Genomic DNA, 19,933 nt, shown 5'->3' on the forward strand with positions numbered 1-19,933 from the left:
CGAAGTTAAGGTGGTTCCCAACACTAGCAGATGTCGCTCTCTGCCTTCAGACGATCATGGGGCAAACTGTATTAAGGATGCAATACCAGACAATGATGTGCAAAAATACAATGTTTATCTTTGTTCAAAATCCAGACCGTTTGTATTTCCCCCCCTACACGTTTAAAGTTGTTTTGATACAATTTGACAGGTGTTTGTCACCGTTGTAGAAAATCTCAATACTAAGCATCCAATTATGTTCCTGGATTTGATATGCAAAGTTATGCTGCTTGAAGCTGACTCGATTGGTCCCTCTCATGAGTGGGGGCAAGTGGGAGGGCTGATGATGTTCTGGCTGCTGTCACACATGCTGCACAGCAACAACAATATTTGGAGAGTTACAAGCGGCTGCGGTCTGCTGCACAAACCGAGATGCAAGAACGATGAACTGTCTCTCTATTATGCGCACACCTTCAGCTGACAGAGGTCATCAGTGTGGATGCTTCGAAATTTAGAGCATGGCCACAGACTTTAGATCGACGATATGATGGCAGAATAGCAAAGCGGATTGAACTTGTAATTCAGTGTTTTTTTAATAAGGGTGCCACTGTGCAATAAATTGCATGCAAACGTAATTTAGCGGACTTAAAAGGGGTGCTTAGCAAGAAGTAGAGCAGCTATGGCTTTACTTACTACTTTCACTTTGATAATTTGCGTAAAAGTGGTTCTTTATGTGACATTTACACACGGCATGGAAGCTGACTTCTGCCAACCTCTACGAGTGGACCCCCTTGCGCATGGAAAGCATTTACAGAATGAAAAACACGTTGCTTTCAGGATCAATGCTTTCAAGCAGGAATTTTATCTTCATCTCCAGCCGGATTCTAATTTTCTCGGAGGGGATTTAAACCCATTCGAACCCAACGCATCAACACCCGCGGACCTCGGGAAATGCTTCTACTCCGGTAACGTCAATTCACAGGCGGACTCGTTTGCTGCGCTAAGCTTGTGTAAAGGTCTCAACGGGGGGTTCTATGAAAACGGCATGGAATATTTCATCAGCCTAGCTAGAGGTGAGGACGGAACAGCCCAGCTTGGGGACTCTTCATCCAAGACACACGTCATCCACCGCCGGAGAAGCTCTGCGCCCTTGGTCGGAAACTTCACCAGCAGGTGTGGAGTGACACCTGACTCTAACTTCAACACATCCCTGGAAAAATACATGTATATGAAAGAAATGGAGATTGGAGGCTCGTCGGAAACTGTGCTGGAAAGACTGAGTAGGTCCAAAAGATTTACCTCCATCCCCAGATTTGTGGAGGTGCTGGTTGTGGCAGATCCGTCCATGGATTCATTTCACGGGGATGAATTGAAACATTACCTGCTGACACTCATGTCGGTGGCTGCCAAGCTTTACAAGCACCCCAGTATCTTAAACTCCATTAACATAGTGGTTGTGGGCTTTGTGGTTCTGAAGGAAGATGACAGGGGTCCAAAGGTTTCCAGTAATGCAGCTCTAACTCTGCGCAATTTTTGCTCTTGGCAGAAGAAGCTAAATAAGCACAACGACAAGCATCCTGAGTACTGGGACACTGCAATTCTTTTCACCAAACAGGTAAGAAAAAGCAGAATGTGTGCAGATGCATCATGTAATCTGTGATTATTTAGTGATCCCTTCTAAAACATCCACAATATTGAATTTTTTAAAATGTATAGTTCTATTTTGTTCAACGTGAGTTTTCAGCAACATAAAAACTCAACATTCCATAATATGTCAATATTATGGGTGACTTCACTTGAAAATGTTAGTACATTCTTAGAATTGAAGTAAATATGCTAACTGTTTTATTGTTGTTGGATACTTGCAATTGCTTGTGACTGTGGTACAAATAGTTCTCTTGAAGATGACTAATAATGCAATCTTTTTGCTTACATGAGTTCTGACTGAACACCTGACACAGAAACTAACACTGCTTACAACTTATTTTTGACAGTGTGATTTAATTGAACAAAATTTCACCATTTGCGTCAACGATGGGTTAACCAACATTGCTGCCAGACTACAGCGTAAGCAACGAGACCCTTTAAGAATGTCGTCATTATGACATCACAAAGAAAAACCTGAACCCCTAACCTACCCAAATCTCTGCAGCAGCAGCAGCAGCACAGACTCATCCATCACTATGTCATTTATACCATATCTGGGCTAAAACTACCACAGTAACTTGTAATTTGAACTTGCTTTGTGATATTTAACAATGTGAACATGAATGTACCATACAAGAGCAACACTTGCCGCCATTTCTTGTTTGAGCAATGCCATGAGAAACATATTTTGCTACAACATGCCACTCAGACGATAGTGATGTCCACTAAGGTGCACCGTTTATACAAGCAACAAAAAATGTATGCGTGGAGCAAACGAAACATAAAGAGAAAAGGCTGTAACTTATAAACACATTTTTTAAATAACAAATTGGCAATAGGTGAAAAACTGAAACGTAAGCTCAAATAAAATAATTGTAGATGCTTCTCCCTAAGCAACCTAAATTAAGTAAGCTACAAGTTCATTCATGCATCTGCCAGTTAGTTAAATTCCTTAAACGATCCCACGCAACATTGGTCCAGCCTAGTGGTTTACCACAAATGAGTAAATGACAAATTTGAGCTCACCCATAAATTGTGATGCAGCCAGGAAAAGGAAAACTGCCCAACCCTACTTCACCAGAAATAACACAATACATTCCTGCTCGATTAACCTTATATTGTTGACTATAGACTATAATTACATGTGGCCATATGTGTTCTTTCCTAATGCTCTTGTATTGCCTCTTTATCCAAAAGTCAATTTTGCTTGATCCCATACAGCAACACACAGTAAGTTGACAACAGAGATAGAGCATGTGCCTTGTATTACTCTCTGTCATGGTCATGGCTGAAATATGTAAAACATATCATTTGTAAGATTCTGATTCCCCTTTTCTAGCAAGTCTTTTCATAATAAACTGTTGCCAACCAGGATCTTTGTGGGGCCACAACCTGTGATACGCTGGGGATGGCTGATGTTGGAACCATGTGTGACCCCAAGAGGAGTTGCTCTGTCATTGAAGATGATGGCCTACCTTCAGCATTTACAACAGCCCATGAACTTGGTAAGATGCAATCTTGGTCACTTCAGTTACTGTTTAGATCAATTGATTTTGTCCAATGGACCACCATTATAACAAAGAAGAAACTCTGGGACCACTGCTCTGGCGGAATACTAATTTATTTTGCACCGAAGGAGGATAAACCTAGACAAGCTATTTACATATGTAGGTCTATTATGGGAATCTCAGCTACATTTGACATAATTTGGATGGGTAAATCCATCCATCCATCCATTTTCTGAACCGCTTAGTCCCCAAGGGGGTCACGGGTGTGCTGGAGCCTATCCCAGCCGTCATCGGGCAGTAGGCGGGGGACACCCTGAACCGGTTGCCAGCCAATTGCAGGGCACACAGAGAAACAACCATTTGCACTCGCACTCACACCTAGGGACAATTTGGAACAGGGGTCACCAACACGTTACCCGCGGGCACCAGGTCGCCCGTGAGGACCGCATGAGTCGCCCGCAGGACTGTTCTAAAATTAGCTCAAATAGCGGCACTTGTCAGTGAGCTGTATCTATTTATTTTACAGTCAAACCTCGGTTTACGAACGTCCTGGTTCTCGAACAAATCGGAATTCTAACAAAAAAAATTGAGATTTTTTTTGCTTCGGTTGTCGAACAAAATTCGGAAGTCGAACCTCGCGAGATGAGCCGGGAGGACCCGAGAAAACCCGACCGCGCGGCCCGGATGCCGACTGACTCCGTTGTTATTGTATTTTCGTTGCTTTGAGGATTGTATTAACCCCTAATCATGCCTCCAAAGAAAGCAAGCGGGAGCAGTAAAGCCAAACTAAAACACAAAGACGCTCTTAAAGCAATGCGACAGTGAGCGCCCGGCGCCCTGCGGTTGCGCGATTGGACCAAATTAAGCTCCCTGCGCACTGAGGTCCACCTAAATTTTGGAAAGTACATCAGGACTTTAAAAATATTTTCTAAATTTTAGCGACGGCTCTGTCACAATAATGCGACCAGCGCGGTGCAGTTGCGCGGTCGGCGACGCTCTACTGTTGCGCGTTCGGCGGTGCGCTGCAGTTGCGCGATCGGACAAAATTAAACTCCCTGCGCACTTAGGTCGACTTCAATTTTGGAAAGTACATCAAGACTTTAAAAATATTTTCTAAATTTCAGCGACGGCTCTGTCACAATAATGCGACCAGCGCGGTGCAGTTGCGCGGTGGGCGACGCGCTACGGTTGCGCGTTCAGCGGTGCGCTGCAGTTGCGCGATCGGACAAATATGCGCAAATCAAAAAATGCTATAAAAAGGCGGGGGGTTTTGTCTTGAAACGGACTAAAAAAATTTCTATTATTTGTAATGGGAAAAATAGATTAGGAATTCGACCGATTCGCTTCTCGAACCGCCTTCTGGAACGGATTGTGGTCAAAAACCAAGGTTTAACCGTAGTTTTGCTATTCTTGTTAAAATCACACTTAAATGTGAACTGGAAATGACAATAATAACACAGTGAAAGCCAAATTGAGCAAATTGGCTATTTCAGAAGTCTGTGTCAAACTGGTAGCCCTTTGCCTTAATCAGTACCCAGGAAGTAGCTCTTGGTTTAAGAAAGGCTGGTGACCCCTGATTTGGAGTCTTCAATCGGCCTACCAAGCATGTTTTTGGGATGTGGGAGGAAACCGGAGTGCCCAGAAAAAACCCACGCGGGCCCAGGGAGAACATGCAAACTGGGAGGCGGACGTGCTACCCAGTGCGCCACCGAGCCGCCCTGGATGGGTAAATGATTCACAAAATTAGCTGGAATATAAATATAAAAATATATAAAAAGCCTAAATAATAAATCAATTTTATTTTTAAAAATGTTACAATTATTTTCCATTTCCAATTTCTCGGACCACCTATTTTACCGCTATGGACCACTAGAGGGCCGTGGACCACCAGTTGACAATCCCTGGTTTAGATTAATAAAACCTCAATCTGACTTGTTTCCATCACAACAATGTGAGACAGTTGACCATAGCCTTGTTAACAATTGCAAATAGTGGGACATCATAGCAGTGTATCCATCACCAACAGTCCAAACAATGAACAACTTCGACACGGTGCAGTGGTGATAAAGGTGTGATTTATAAGAAATGATGCTACAAAGTGTGAATGTATAGATGTTCTATTTTGCGACCCTTTATAATGGAAATATACATAAGACAACACACTGGTAATGCTTAGTTGAAACAAGACTTTTCGGTGCACACCTATGTTAAATTCTGCACTCAACTTTCAAATGACAGAAATGGAGATAGCCAACCCTTGTTTTCAGTGGATAAATTATGAGGTTTGCTTTAGCTGAGTCCAAAACAAGCTAATATCTCCCCTGGAGACACAATGTATTACATTACACTTATGTATGTAATATAATAAGTGCTTAAACAAATTTGCCGAACATGTTTGTCTCATAATTGATCACTCAGAAACCACAGTCTCTTTTCATTTTGGAAGGATTTTCATGTTCGTATTAAGGGAATGAAATTGTTTCCTTGGGAACTGAATTCCCCTGTCAGGCCTGGTTGAGCACATGGATGTATGCCATGCTTTATACTATTCCCATGCATAGCTACATTCCTGCCTGCAATGACATCAGCTTCAAATCAGTCCAATTTTAGTCTGTTCTGCCTTCTCCATACACAATGACTAGATGTCTGGCAAAACCTTTAAAAAATTTTTTTCATATGTGTCAGTGTTGATTTTAGAAACGTAGCTGCACATAGTGTGCCAAATAACAGATTATCTTGTTTTCAATAAACCGAACATAGAAATACGTCAACTAAAATGTGATCTTCTTTTTTTTGGTCTTCCCTTCCCACACTATCCTCTTAGGTCATGTCTTCAACATGCCCCATGACAACGTGAAGGCATGTGAGGACGTCTTTGGAAAACTGAAAGATAACCACATGATGTCCCCAACTCTAATTCAGATCGACAGGAATCGTCCCTGGTCTGTGTGCAGTGCAGCGATTATTACAGAATTTCTGGATCGAGGTCATGGTTAGTGAACCCTTCCTATGTACGCTTCTTGATTCAGAAGGGAACTATAGATTCTGTCCAGGCGCTATACTATTAGCTGCTCATGATCTATTTGTATATCTTTCAAAAGACACTTTGTGGCTAGATTAAATCAACTTGAACTTGTCAACATAGATGCAAACCTTAATTAACAAAAACAGTGCTATAAAACACAGAAGAAAAATGAAAACTTGATGATTCATTCTAAAAGCTTCAAAATAACGAATGGTGGAGTGGTTCATTCATTTGACTTCTGTGGCGGCAGCGTCCATTCAATTCCCACTCAGTGATGTTGTGAATACAGCCTAAGTGTGAATGGTTGTCTGTCTGCATAATGTATGTGACTGGTGACTAGTTCAATGTGTAGTCTGTCTTTCCCTCAAAGTCATCGGGAATAACCTCAAACTCACTGCAACTCTGCATAGGATATACGGTGTGGGAAAAATATGTGTGGATGAATGGAAAGTATTAAAGGGAAAATGAAACTTCAAATTTGCTTCATGAGCCAGTTGTGTTTTTGACTCCTTTACATGGCACTGTTGCTTTAAATCAGGGGTGTCAAACATTTTTTTGCGGGCCGCATTGTAGTCATAGCTTCTTTCGGAGGGCCATTATGACTGTCAACCCAAATAAATGTATGAGCACCTCATATTATATACAGTAAAAGCTACAAAACAAACTGACAAATAACTTGTTTTTAAACCAGACTAGTAAAAACTGATCAAATATTTAAAAAATATTTATTATTAAAAGTGAAGACAATTTGCAATTCTAGTAATGACACCCGAGTTTGATGCACAATTTGTCTTCGCGGGCCACATAAAATGATATGGCGGGCCATATCTGGCCCCCAGGCCTTGAGTTTGACTCCTGTACTTTAAATGAAAGGGTTTAAGAAATGGTATATCTGTGTGCTAATAGGCAGATGTTGAACAGAGAAGTCCAAAAATACAACAGCTGTTTCATCAAGGCAATTTGAAGCTTCATTTTCCCTTAAATACTTTTTGAAATAGCTAAATATTTTTCTTTTAATTACACTTTAATTTCCTTGTTGACATAATAGTGGAGTTCACTTGAGTAGCTTGAATTGTTTTCTTTGCTGCATCACAGGGTTAGACAGAATTCACACTGAAAACGTTCAGAGGCCAGTCATGCCCACCAGTTTTAATGGAACATTAGAGGACAATTGTGCTTCAATGTGCACCTATTCAAATATTTCTAATATAAAGGACACTTTTTTATTTCTCTTGTCAGGACAATACGATTTATGTGCACTCTTAGAATGCAAATTTCAGAACTAAAAGTTAAGATAGAGACATATGTCCCCTTTAAAACAGATACGATGTCCATGTGTTTTTTCGTTTTTAGTAGTTGGTAGCAAAGGTTAATGTGAAAGCCATCCTTCATGATCCTACTCAAGAGAAATATCAGATAGTCTGCAACTCTTCTTGACTTTGAGGGCTTGACACAAAGTTGCACAATCCGCACAAGTGCATTTGGCTTGGACTTTCGGAAGCTCCCTTAAACCCAATGACCTCACTACACAGTTTACACCACCTGGTTGAAAAAGAAGTCAATTGCAGTTCAATATTTATATTTTTGTTTTAGAAGTCTTGCATTGTGACTGCTGTAGACTGAAGTTAAACACTTGGCTCATTTTAACAATTCGCATACGTGGTACAGTAAGTCCGGCAGTAAGTCGGATTCGTTCCCAGTGAGGGTTGGACTCCGCCAAGGCTGCCCTTTGTCACTGATTCTGTTCATAATTTTTATGGACAGAATTTCTAGGCGCAGCCGAGGCGTTGAGGGGGTCCGGTTTGGGGACCTCAGCATCGCGTCTCTGCTTTTTGCAGAGCGCGGTCATCCAGGAGAGACTCGGAGTAGAGTCGCTACTCCTCCACGTTGAGAGGAGCCAGATGAGGTGGCTCGGGCATCTTATCAGGATGCCTCCTGGACGCCTCCCTGGGGAGGTGTTCCGGGCATGTCCCACCGGTAGGAGACCCCGGGGACGACCCAGGACGCGCTGGAGAGACTATGTCTCTCAGCTGGCCTGGGAACGCCTTGGGATCCCCCGGGATGAGCTGGATGAAGTGGCTGGGGAGAGGGAAGTCTGGAAGTCCCTCCTAAAGCTGCTGCCGCCGCGACCCGACCCCGGATAAGTGGAAGAAGATGGATGGATGGATGGCATATGTGGTATGTAATTCTGAAGTGGATTAAACAAAACTAACTTCTTTTCCTTTTGACTTGTCCCATTGAGGGTCGCCACAGCGTGTCAGTCTTTTTCACCTGGGCCTATCTTCTGCAGCCTCATGTCTCCCGTCATTTACTGTAGCTCTCTTGCTTGCAGCTATATTGTCAACAGCTATCCATCTATCCATTGTCTGTACCACTTGTCCCCACGGGGGTCGCGGGCATGCTGGAGCCTATCCCAGCAGTCATCAGGCAGTAGGAGGGGGACACCCTGAACTGGTTGCCAGCCAATCGCAAGGCACCCAACCATCCACACTCGCACCTATGGGCAATTTGGAGTGCTCAATTGGCCTACCAGGCATGTTTTTGGGATGTGGGAGGAAACCGGAGTGCCCGGAGAAAACCCACACCTCAACGTCTTTCTCCCAATACCCTCACTATCTATCCTCTGAATGTGTCCAAGCCATTTGATCTGCTCTCCTGACTCTGAAGGCCCTTGCATCATATATCACACTTGACACTTTCCTCCACCCTTTCGAACCCACTTGACTCAGTTTTTTTTCCCACGGTTAGGATTTGTCTTGACATTTGACCCTGTTGTCTAATCTTAATTCCTCACCCTTCAAGGGCATGCCTCCACTTTTCTAAATGTCCATCCACCTGCTCCATGCTATCACAGCAGATCATAAACTGCCATCTGTGAACGTTATTTGAGTCCAACCACATTTGTCAGCTCATCTATTGTTATCCAAAGACGAAGAGGCTCGCTGATGCAGTTCTCACCTCCACCCTGAACTCTTTGGTTACACCCACAGCACACCTCATCACTGTCCTACAGCTGTTACACATGTTGTGTTGTATTCTGACATAACTTCCTGCTACTCCAGGCTTTCTTCTTTGTATCATCTCATAAGCTTACTAACTGAAAACATCAAATTCTATTATCTGAGAAAGTGAAAAATCAATGCTGATAGTTAATATAGTATATTTGTCAGTCATCTGTTTTTATTTATGTAGCTTCATTATAACACATTTGCCCAAGTTTAAATGCTTGCAACAGATTAAGTGGCTTCTGTGTGCCTATAAAAATAAAACCCAACAATTTATGACATCCTCTTGACCTCTGTAATAGTTATCAAGCGTGCAGGCTGACAAAGTTGAGCATGACTGAGTCATTTGGACAGCTTAAAGATTAGTGTGACTGCACTATCCCATACAGTGTGTATTTACTACATACCGTATTTGCCGGTGTACAGGTCGACTCGGTGTATAAGTCGACCCCCTAAAATTCGACGGAAATTTACGATTTTATGATATATCCTTTGTATAAGTCGAGCTCAATTGTTGCATTATATTAAACTTCAAAATTCAATATGCGAAATTTATTGACGAAATGTGTTCAAATTCCGGGAGGCCGTGCGCATGCGGCTGTTTATAAGCACCGCGGAGGAGATCGCGGCCGGCGAGCTCGCGCACGCCGCCCGGCACCAACGGGAGGCCGGAAATAGCTCCAAGCCGAGCGGATCGGCACTTTATAAGCACCGCGGAGGAGATCGCGGCGCCTCATTGGACTTCCAGCGGCCGGCGAGCTCGCGCACCCGCCCGGCACATCCGGGAGGCCGTGCGCACGAGCCAAGTGGCCGAAAATAGCCCCCGCCGAGCGGATCGGCTGTTTATAAGCACCGCGGAGGTGGTCGCGGCGCCTCATTCGACTTCCAGCGGCCGGCGAGCTCGCGCACCCGCCCGGCACATCCGGGAGGCCGTGCGCACGAGCCAAGTGGCCGAAAATAGCCCCCGCCGAGCGGATCGGCTGTTTATAAGCACCGCGGAGGTGGTCGCGGCGCCTCATTCGACTTCCAGCGGCCGGCGAGCTCGCGCACCCGCCCGGCACATCCGGGAGGCCGTGCGCACGAGCCAAGTGGCCGAAAATAGCCCCCGCCGAGCGGATCGGCTGTTTATAAGCACTGCGGAGGTGGTCGCGGCGCCTCATTCGACTTCCAGCGGGCCGCGCACTCGCGCACGCCGCCCGGTTCAAATTTTCTAAGTGCAACGCACAATGAGATGCATGAGAAACGGCCTTGGTTACCATCACATTTGAAGCGATGAATACGAAGTTAAATTTTATGACTCGGTGTATAAGTCGAGGTCGATTTTTTTCGGTCGATTTTGGATCGAAAAAGGTCGACCAATACACCGGCAAATACGGTAATTTATCTCCAACACATATTCACAAGGACTCATTTGTCTTATAATTTAAAACATCAAAGTCAAAGTCAGCTTTATTGTCAATTTCTCCACATGCCAAAGACACACAAAGAAACCGAAATTTCGTTCCCCCCTATCCCACGGTGACAAGACATGGCTCACAACAGACAAACAGTAAACAAGTATAACAAAAGCGTGCTGAATAAATAATGAATAAATAACACAACAATAAATAAATAAATAATTAATTAAGAGGAGCGTAAAAACGCGTACAGCAGACATTCCCGAAAATAGCGCAACAGTGCCGCACGCTACGCAGAAGGGGGTAGCGAGTTCAGGGCCCTAACAGCCTGGAGAAAGAAGCTGTTGGCGAGTCTGGTGGTGCGGGAGCGCAGGCTCCTGTACCTCTTCCCAGAGGGCAGAAGGTCAAACAAGGAGTGAGCCGGGTGACTCACATCTCTGGCAATCGAGGTTGCCTTGCGGGCGAGATGGGAGGTGTAAATGTCCTTCAGGGAGGGAAGCGAAGCACCAATAATCTTACCAGCCGTATTCACTATGCGCTGCAGGGCCTTCAAGTTCTGTTCAGTGCAGTTACCACCCCAGACAGCGATGCAACTGGTGAGGACGCTCTCAATGGTGCCACGGTAGAATGTAGACAGGACTGCCTGAGGAGCACATGCACGCCTGAGCTTCCGCAGGAAATACAGGCGGCGCTGAGCTTTCTTTGCCAGTGACGAGGTGTTCGCGGACCAGGAGAGGTCCTCACTGATGTGCACCCCCAGGAACTTGGTGCACCTCACCCTCTCCACCACAGCACCGTCGATGATCAGCGGCAGGTGTGTTGTGTGACCCTTCCGGAAGTCCACAATGATTTCCTTGGTCTTACTGACGTTCAGCAGGAGGTTGTTGTCCCTGCACCACGTGGTCAGAAGGTCAACTTCCGACCTGTACCGAGTCTCGTCGCCCTTCGTGATGAGACCCACCAGAGTCGTGTCGTCAGCAAACTTCACTATGCGGTTGTCGCTGTAGGTCGCAGTGCAGTCATGCGTCAGCAGGGTGAAGAGCAATGGACTGAGCACGCAGCCCTGGGGGGCCCCCGTGCTCAGCGTGATGCTGGCGGAGATTTTGTCGCCAACACGCACCACCTGAGGCCTCTGACAGAGGAAGTCCAGTATCCAGTTGCAGAGGGAGGTACTGAGGCCCAGCTCGTCGAGTTTGGAGATGAGTCGCTGCGGCACAATGGTGTTGAAGGCAGAGCTGAAGTCCACAAACAGCAACCTCACATATGAGTCCTTTCTCTCCAGGTGGGTGAGGGCCGAGTGGAGGGCAGAGCAGATGGCATCCTCAGAGGACCGCTTGGCACGGTACGCAAACTGGAAAGGGTCAATGGTGGGGGGGAGAACGGACTTGATGTGCTCCAAGACCAGCCGCTCAAAGCACTTCATGATGATGGGCGTCAGTGCCACAGGGCGGTAGTCATTGAAGCAGGACGGTGCAGGTTTCTTCGGCACAGGAACGATGGTGGCAGCCTTGAAACACGAGGGGACGATGGCCTGCTGCAGGGAAACGTTAAAGATGTCTGTGAAGACACCCGACAGCTCCCCAGCGCAGTCCTTCAGCGCTCGACCCGGGATGTTGTCAGGGCCCGCCGCCTTACGGGTGTCAATAGCGGCAAGCGCCCTCCTCACACCGTCGGCAGAGAGGCGCAGGGGCTGCTCGTGTGGGGGGGGAGTGGTCTTCAGCGGGCAAGTGCTGTTCTGGGCGTCGAAGCGAGCAAAGAAGCGGTTCAGATCGTTCAGCAGGCGGACGTCGCCCTCACAGCTCCTCGGCGCGGGCTTGTAGTCTGTGATGGTCTGAATGCCCCGCCAAAGGCTACGTGCGTCCTTGCTGTCCTTGAAATGGGTGGAGACCTTGCACGAGAACGCCTTCTTCGCTTCTTTGATGCCTCGGGACAGGTCGGCCCTCGCTGTCCTCAAGCCAGCCTCATCCCCTGCTCTGAAAGCCTTGTCCCTGGCCCTCAACAGTCTGAGGACAGCCCCCGTCAGCCACGGCTTCCAGTTCGCGCGAGTGACGACGGATTTCGAGCAAGTCACATCATCGATGCACTTCGTGATGTAAGAGGTAACAGAGTCAGTATATTCCTCTATGTCCGTCCAATCGTTGTAGGTGGCTGCCTGCTTAAACAAGTCCCAGTCAGTGGTGTCGAAGCAGTCACGAAGTGCATCGGAGGCACCCTCAGGCCACACTCGAACCTGCCTCCGAACCGGCCTGGATGCCTTTACCAATTGTCTGTATGCGGGCAAAAGCAAAACGGTGAGATGGTCAGAAAGCCCCAGATGGGGGAGGGGGGTGGCTTTGAAGGCTCCCTTTTGCGCCGAGTAGACCAGGTCCAGGAAGCTGTCTCCACGTGTCGGAAAAGGAACATGCTGGTGAAGCCTCGGGAAAACAGACTTCAGGTAGGCATGATTGAAGTCTCCAGCGAAGATGGTGAAACCGTCAGGGTGCGCCGTTTGCTGTTCACTGACGGCCTGGTACAGTTCGCCAAGCGCCGCGGTCCTGTCTCCTTCGATGTTGGAACATGTTAACAACTGAAGTAATTGATGGTGCAACATAGGTTCAGTTTTTACTCTGCAATGGTGTGAATGTCAGCATGAAAAGTTATCTCTATGTGTGATGTGACTGACGTTTATTATACCTTTCAGCCAAAGTCAGCTGGGAAACGCTCTAGCTCTGAACCCTGAACAGGGCAAACAGTTATAGAAATGGATGTTTTTTTTGTATCAGTATAATGGAATGAAGAACTTGGAATTGATTGTTTTTCCAAATGTTTTTTTTGGTTGTTATTGCAGGAGACTGCCTGTTGGATCAGCCCCAGAGGCAGCTGTCTCTCCCAGATAACCTGCCTGGCTCCAGTTACAGTCTTCATACTCAGTGTGAACTGGCTTTTGGGGATGGCTCCAAGCCGTGCCCCTACATGCAGCCCTGCACCAAACTGTGGTGCACTGGGAAAGCCCGTGGACAGCTGGTCTGTCAAACCAGACACTTTCCCTGGGCAGATGGCACCAGCTGTGGCGCTGGTAGGGTGTGTTACCAAGGGGCCTGCACTGAGAAGAACACAACCATCCACATCAAGGTGTGGTTTGCTTTTTGAATAATGGGACATTTTATTCCGAATAATCACGAAATAGCACAGCTTCAGTAGAACCTTGCTATTTTTATGCTTCACTTTTTCCTCATAAATTGCATGTTTAATATTGGTGGTATTGTATAAACCACCCAAAATTTTAGATGCTATGACACTAACCAAATTGATTCAAAAGGCAGCTCAAGTTCTGTCTACCAAACACAATTGTTGTGTTTCTGGCTGATTAATAGAGTCTTTCATCTATCACCTATTTGGTATAGATTATAAAGTAGTCTCGGTGGGTACATGCCCTGTGTCATTTGATTTTTGTATCTCAGTAATGGTTTGATCGCATTGTAAAGAACACCCTCATTTTTTTTTTTTTTTAGTTGGACTCCTGCAATTTCTTGACATAATTATTTCTCAACCTGTTTAACAAGAAATGTGGGCAGTATTGATGAAAATGTTTCAGCAACAAATTTATCACATCGGATTGACCAATCCAATTACGTATGTACTGTGTTATCTGGATTATAACCCGCTATTTTTTTAACAAGCTTTGAACCCTGCGTCTAATAGTCCAGTAAGGCTTATCTATAGATTTTTAAATTATTTTTATGATATTGTATGACTTTCCTATGTATGGAAATTAAACATTAACACACCTGCGGTTTATAGTCTTGTGTGGTTTATATATGAATAAAACAGGATTTTCACCTAATTTTAGCTGGTGCAGTTTATATTTGGGTGCGGTTTATAGTCCAGAAATTACGGTACAACAAAACTTGTACACATGGTCACATGTCATCATTGCAATCAATTGGCTTGTGCTATGGCATACCACAATAGTGCTTTGAGTCTTCCAAAAAAGGGTATCACAAATGCCACGCTGAAGGTTGGCAAAGGTTGGCCATCACATTTAAAATGTCTCAGGCATATTCTATTTTGAGTGGTGGTAGAGTTATTTCTGCTATTTGTCTCAGGTGGATGGTAGATGGGGGAAGTGGGGCTCATTTGGAGATTGTTCCAGAACATGTGGGGGAGGTGTCCAACTGGCCAGGAGAGAGTGTAACAACCCAGTACCTGAGAACGGAGGCAAATATTGCTATGGCCTTCGAATTAAGTATCGTTCCTGTAACCTCAACCCTTGTCTTGATACAGGTAGACAGCCCTATCTATACATGCATTACATTTTTATCACAGGACCTTGGATTCTACATCAGAAATTCTCAACTGGTTGCCATTTTTTTTGCACCTTTAGATAAAAGTTTCCGTGAAGAGCAGTGTGAAGCGTTCAATGGCATAAACCTGAACACAAACAGACTGGGCTCGTCTGTGGTCTGGGTTCCTAAGTATTCTGGCATTTCCCCCAAGGACAAATGCAAACTCATCTGTCGTGCCAATGGGACTGGTTATTTCTATGTCCTTGCCCCCAAGGTACGTAAAACCTTTCCCCAAGTAGTGAAACATAATGATGGTCAGTAATAAAAACTATTAAATTACATGTTATTTAAAACTGTCATGTAGCATGTCGTGTTTTTTCATTTTTTTTTTTTTTTTTTTTTTTTAAATGATTCACTATCCGCACCCTGCAGGTTGTTGATGGCACGCCCTGTTCGCCGGACTCCACTGCTGTATGTGTTCAGGGAAGATGCATCAAAGCAGGCTGCGATGGGAAGATTGACTCCAAGAAAAAGTTTGACAAATGTAGCGTGTGTGGCGGTGACAACCAGAGCTGTAAGAAGGTCTCCGGAATATTCACAAAACCCATGTATGTAGTTTGTATGAGATTTATCAGCATGTTTGAGAAACTCTGTCCAAACAGGATACACCCAAAGAATGATAGAGCTACTTTTAAGGATAACGAGCAGCCTAAACGTTATTTTTACAGTGCATACATTATTGATTGAAGGTGCTGTACATCCCCAGAAATAAAAGTCCTTAATACCTTTAATGATATACTAATAACTTAATACAAGGATAGTACAAACAAAGGCACTGCTTTAACAGTTTGGGAAATAACAACTCATTTACAAGAAGTCTTGATTGTCATCTTCAGTGGATTGGAAAAAAAATCGGAGTCTATCTGAAACCACACAAGAATGTTGTGTTTTCTTTTTTACTCCATGCCTCTGGATGTTGGTTAACAGTTATGTTGTTGACAAACAAAAAAACAAAGAGAAAAACTTGCTTTATTCTGTCATTCTGTTAATTCTGTAAAGGATATAATCCTAACAACACAGGAATGGAACAAACAAGCAGTGTCTAACAAACACCAGACTTAAATACAGTGACAATATGATTGAACTTTGTTACTGAACTTTAATTCAAAATAATGGCAAATTTTCACAATTTACAACTCTTTCAAGTGACTTAATAAATGACCCCAGCCATTCTTTGGTCAAAATACACAAATGGATAAGTAATGACAACTTAAACCCCATTTCTAAAACTCAATTACTTAATTTGGGGTCATGCAAATGATCCAGTGAATCAGCAGGCTTAGCTGCCAAGTGTGGGGTAGAGAAACTTGCTGTGGGTTGTTATTTCCTTTTAGACTTGATGGGTGGGAAGGAACTCCAGACACCCAAGAATTTATAAACAGTGAAAATATCAATATTTATTTCCTTTTTATGTCAATTTATTTCAACTCACCTGGAATGTTTACATCTATGCTCTTTTCCAGTCATGGCTATAACTTTGTGGTGACGCTGCCTGTTGGCGCATCAAACATCGACATCCGCCAGCGGGGCTACCGAGGAATTGTCAGTGATGAAAACTACCTTGCAGTTAAGAACAGGCATGGGAAGTACCTGCTGAATGGCAACTATGTGGTGTCAGCTGCGGAGCGCGACCTGATAGTGAAGGGCAGCCTGTTGCGCTACAGTGGCACTTCAACATCCGTGGAGATTCTTCAGTCCACTAGGCCGCTGCAAGAGGCACTGACGGTGGAGGTGCTCTCAGTAGGGAAGATGACCCCTCCCAGAGTGCGCTACTCCTACTACCTTGCCAAAGAGAGTAAAGAGGAGAAGGTCTTACGGAAAGAGGAGAAGAACCATGCGTCACACAATAGCGTCTTACTGAATGGGAACAAAGTAGAAGCCCAGAAAAAGCTAATGGGGAAGCAACCAGTAAAGCACTGGGTGACCGGAAGCTGGGATGCATGCACAGTAACTTGTGGTAGCGGCCTGCAGAAGAGGCCGGTAATGTGTCAGAATACAGATGGGAATCCGGCCTTTGGCTGTAACAGTGCTGTCAGACCTGTTGCTCTAAGAGCGTGTGGAGATCCATGTCCCATTTGGGATGTCGGGACCTGGTCTCACTGTTCCAAATCCTGCGGCAGGGGCTTCAAACGGCGACCAGTGCGCTGTATGACTGAAAATGGACTTCAACTGCCGAGAGACCACTGCTCTGGAAGAAAGAAGCCTCAGGAGCTGGACCTCTGTTATTTGAGACTGTGTTAACGCTGACAAATACCACATCATTATCATGGTTGTTACTCGATTGTTTTTGTTGGTTGAAAATACAATCAAATGCCACATGACTGCAGCTGACAGGGTGTTGGACCAACAAAACAAAGTCACCGATGACGGAGAGGGTCTTCCTCAGACCTTCTGTTTACAGGAGAGGAACATGTTTTGCTCTCCTCACCTGTTGAACCAACTGAGGCAGGTTGGACTTTATTTAAGTCTACCTCTTCCGGCACATGTGAAATGCGCTTCTGCATTCACAAGTAATACCTGGCATTCATCAGAGGATGTTTCAAGAGCAGAAAAGTTCAGGCTAACTCATACGATTTCAAGAGTCTGCTCGAACCCTGAGCTATTATGAATAATGTATTGTGCGTTACCTGTGAAATTACCTTTTTTCCATTTTAGCAAAGAAACTGGTGGAAATGTGAAACACAGTACTGTATTGGAAATATTTAACTGAAATGTTATGTTCCTGTGGTTTGGTTTCAGTGCTGTTGGCCAGTGAACAATTACCTTAGGCTAGAGTTGCACAGGTCGAAGTGTCCTATTCTAATTTAGCGTCCATCAGATTTTTTAACTGACTATTACATGTATATCAAATACCACCATTTACATTTACATTTACATTTTACAATCATACAATTTAGTTGGCCAGGACTGACTCTTCCCAGCATTAAGTTAGATCAAAGTAGAAGTTTCCTTCCTTCACATACCCGCCGATTCAAATGATCAGGGTCATTATCAAGCTTCTACAGAGCTTGCTGATGACCTGATCACTTGAATCAGGTGTGTTGAGGAGGGACACTTCTAAAACTGGCAGGACAGCAGCTCTCTAAGATCGGACTTTCCTCTCCCTGAGTTAGATAAATGCAGCTGCATTATTTTCCTTTTTTAAAGATCCACATACCAGGAATGTCTAATTTTTAGATTGTCTTTAATGCTGTCAAATTTTGCTAAAGTGTAAATTTACATCAGTATTTTGTTGTTGTTTTGCAAAGAGGCCTGCATATAGTACTTCCTTAACTTGTGTATATCAGTGACACCAACATCAGATTGGCAGGATACAGTTTGTATGATCTGTCGATTGATACTGCAGTCACATTGATCACAAATACATTCAAACGTACTAGCAAATACGCTGAGACGTGCTTGCAAATATGTTCAAACCTACTTGGAGTTAAATTCCCCAGACGTAGCATTTTTCTCATAATGCCACAGGGTACTGTCTTGTGCGATTAAATAGTAAAAGTATTTAAATACTCATTTTTACCCCATAATGCTGCAGTGTATGCACCTGTGGAAGTAAATAGTCCGTTGCATGATAGGGAACCATGGCGAACAAAAATCATGCACTACAGCCACAGTAAAACCATAAAATTTGGAATACATTTTTTTACTTGGTTATTATTTTAACTTGCAGTATTGGTATAATGTTGGCCAAATGCTTACAACAAAATAAGGTTTTAACTCACTCTTGCACGAGACAATACCAGATAGTATCAAGGGGAAAATGCTATGTTTGTAGCATGTAGTTCCAAGTACGTTCGAACATATTTGCGAGTAGGTTTGAATGTATTTGCCAGTATGTATTTGTGAGTATGTTTAAAGGTATTTAAATACGTTAGAACATACTTGCAATGATTACACCCCATTGGCAGCTGCACGTTTGTGTAGAAAAGCTACTTGGTGTAGGTCCTTGTTGATAGTTAATTGATGAATAATTTCTTAACACATCACAGTTTATAAGGAAATCTGATTTACGTAAACACATATTATTTTAATTTTAAATTTCAATTTACACATTTCCAATTGATCATGAAAATAATAGGCAAAAACCATCACATTTAGTACGTTGCTGTGGGTTAATTGCTTACTGGCTGCTATCTTTTCTGCATCTTCTGGATGGCTGCTTCAGCGCCTCGAGTGCTTAAAAAAATCTTCAAATTGCGAAATCATGTTGACGTTACTTAGTTTGAAAAGCCTGCTGTATATACAATGCAGAAAATGCAAAGCCATTTTGATGCATGAATTTGAAGTGAGCATAAACCAAAATCCACATTCTAAGATATACGATTACATTGCATTCCATATTGCATATTACATTTCAGTTATCTTTTCTTTTACATTTCACTGGGGATTTTGGTACTCTTGTCATATGATCTGTTAAATTCCTTACAGTATCTCCATGACTTATATCAATCGTACAGAAATTTTCAACCACAGACAGTCAAAAGAGCCTATCACCCCGTCTCTTGTTTAGTTTCAGGAAGACATATCACAGCATCTAAAACATGGCATTGTACAATTTGTTTCGCCTTACCCTTTGTATTGAAGATATTATTTCTGGTTTTATATTGTATACTATGTATACATTTATCGAGATGTATAAACTATAAATAAATAAATATTCTGTATATGTGATGGAGGGGCATGTGATGCACATTCTTTCAAGGCACTTATTCGCAGCATATCTATGCATTCTGTTCTTCAATCATTCAAGTGCACACATTCACAATCACACACACAACATGTGCACAGCTTATGCTTATATATATATATATATATATATATATATATATATATATATATATATATATATATATATATATATATATATATGCTATAACACCCAGTCTTCCAAAAAACATGAATGAGAGTATATACGCACGCTCAAGTGAGGCATGACTGCTGATGAAAACAGATTCATTCATCCATTTAAAAATTATGTTATGTCAAGCAACCTCATACCAGCTGCACTGTGAAAACATACCATTCAAAGCTGGCACAAAATACTAGC

At 43.8% G+C, this 19,933-nt stretch overlaps 1 protein-coding gene across 1 annotated transcript; it reads left to right on the plus strand.

The window, feature by feature from the left end:
* Positions 1-389: 389 nt before the first annotated feature.
* On the plus strand, positions 390-19,528 carry LOC148394889 (A disintegrin and metalloproteinase with thrombospondin motifs 15-like). The gene is made up of 8 exons (XM_088381399.1): positions 390-1,594; positions 2,999-3,131; positions 5,959-6,126; positions 13,389-13,672; positions 14,647-14,824; positions 14,925-15,100; positions 15,259-15,434; positions 16,350-19,528. The coding sequence occupies exons 1-8, from the start codon at positions 659-661 to the stop codon at positions 17,125-17,127; spliced, it is 2,829 nt and encodes a 942-aa protein (XP_088237525.1). The 5' UTR covers positions 390-658; the 3' UTR covers positions 17,128-19,528.
* The last annotated feature ends 405 nt before the right edge of the window (positions 19,529-19,933 follow it).

Source organism: Syngnathus floridae, chromosome 7, assembly GCF_059516105.1.
Source record: "Syngnathus floridae isolate MCC-2025c chromosome 7, RoL_Sflo_1.0, whole genome shotgun sequence".
Lineage (NCBI taxonomy): Eukaryota > Metazoa > Chordata > Actinopteri > Syngnathiformes > Syngnathidae > Syngnathus > Syngnathus floridae.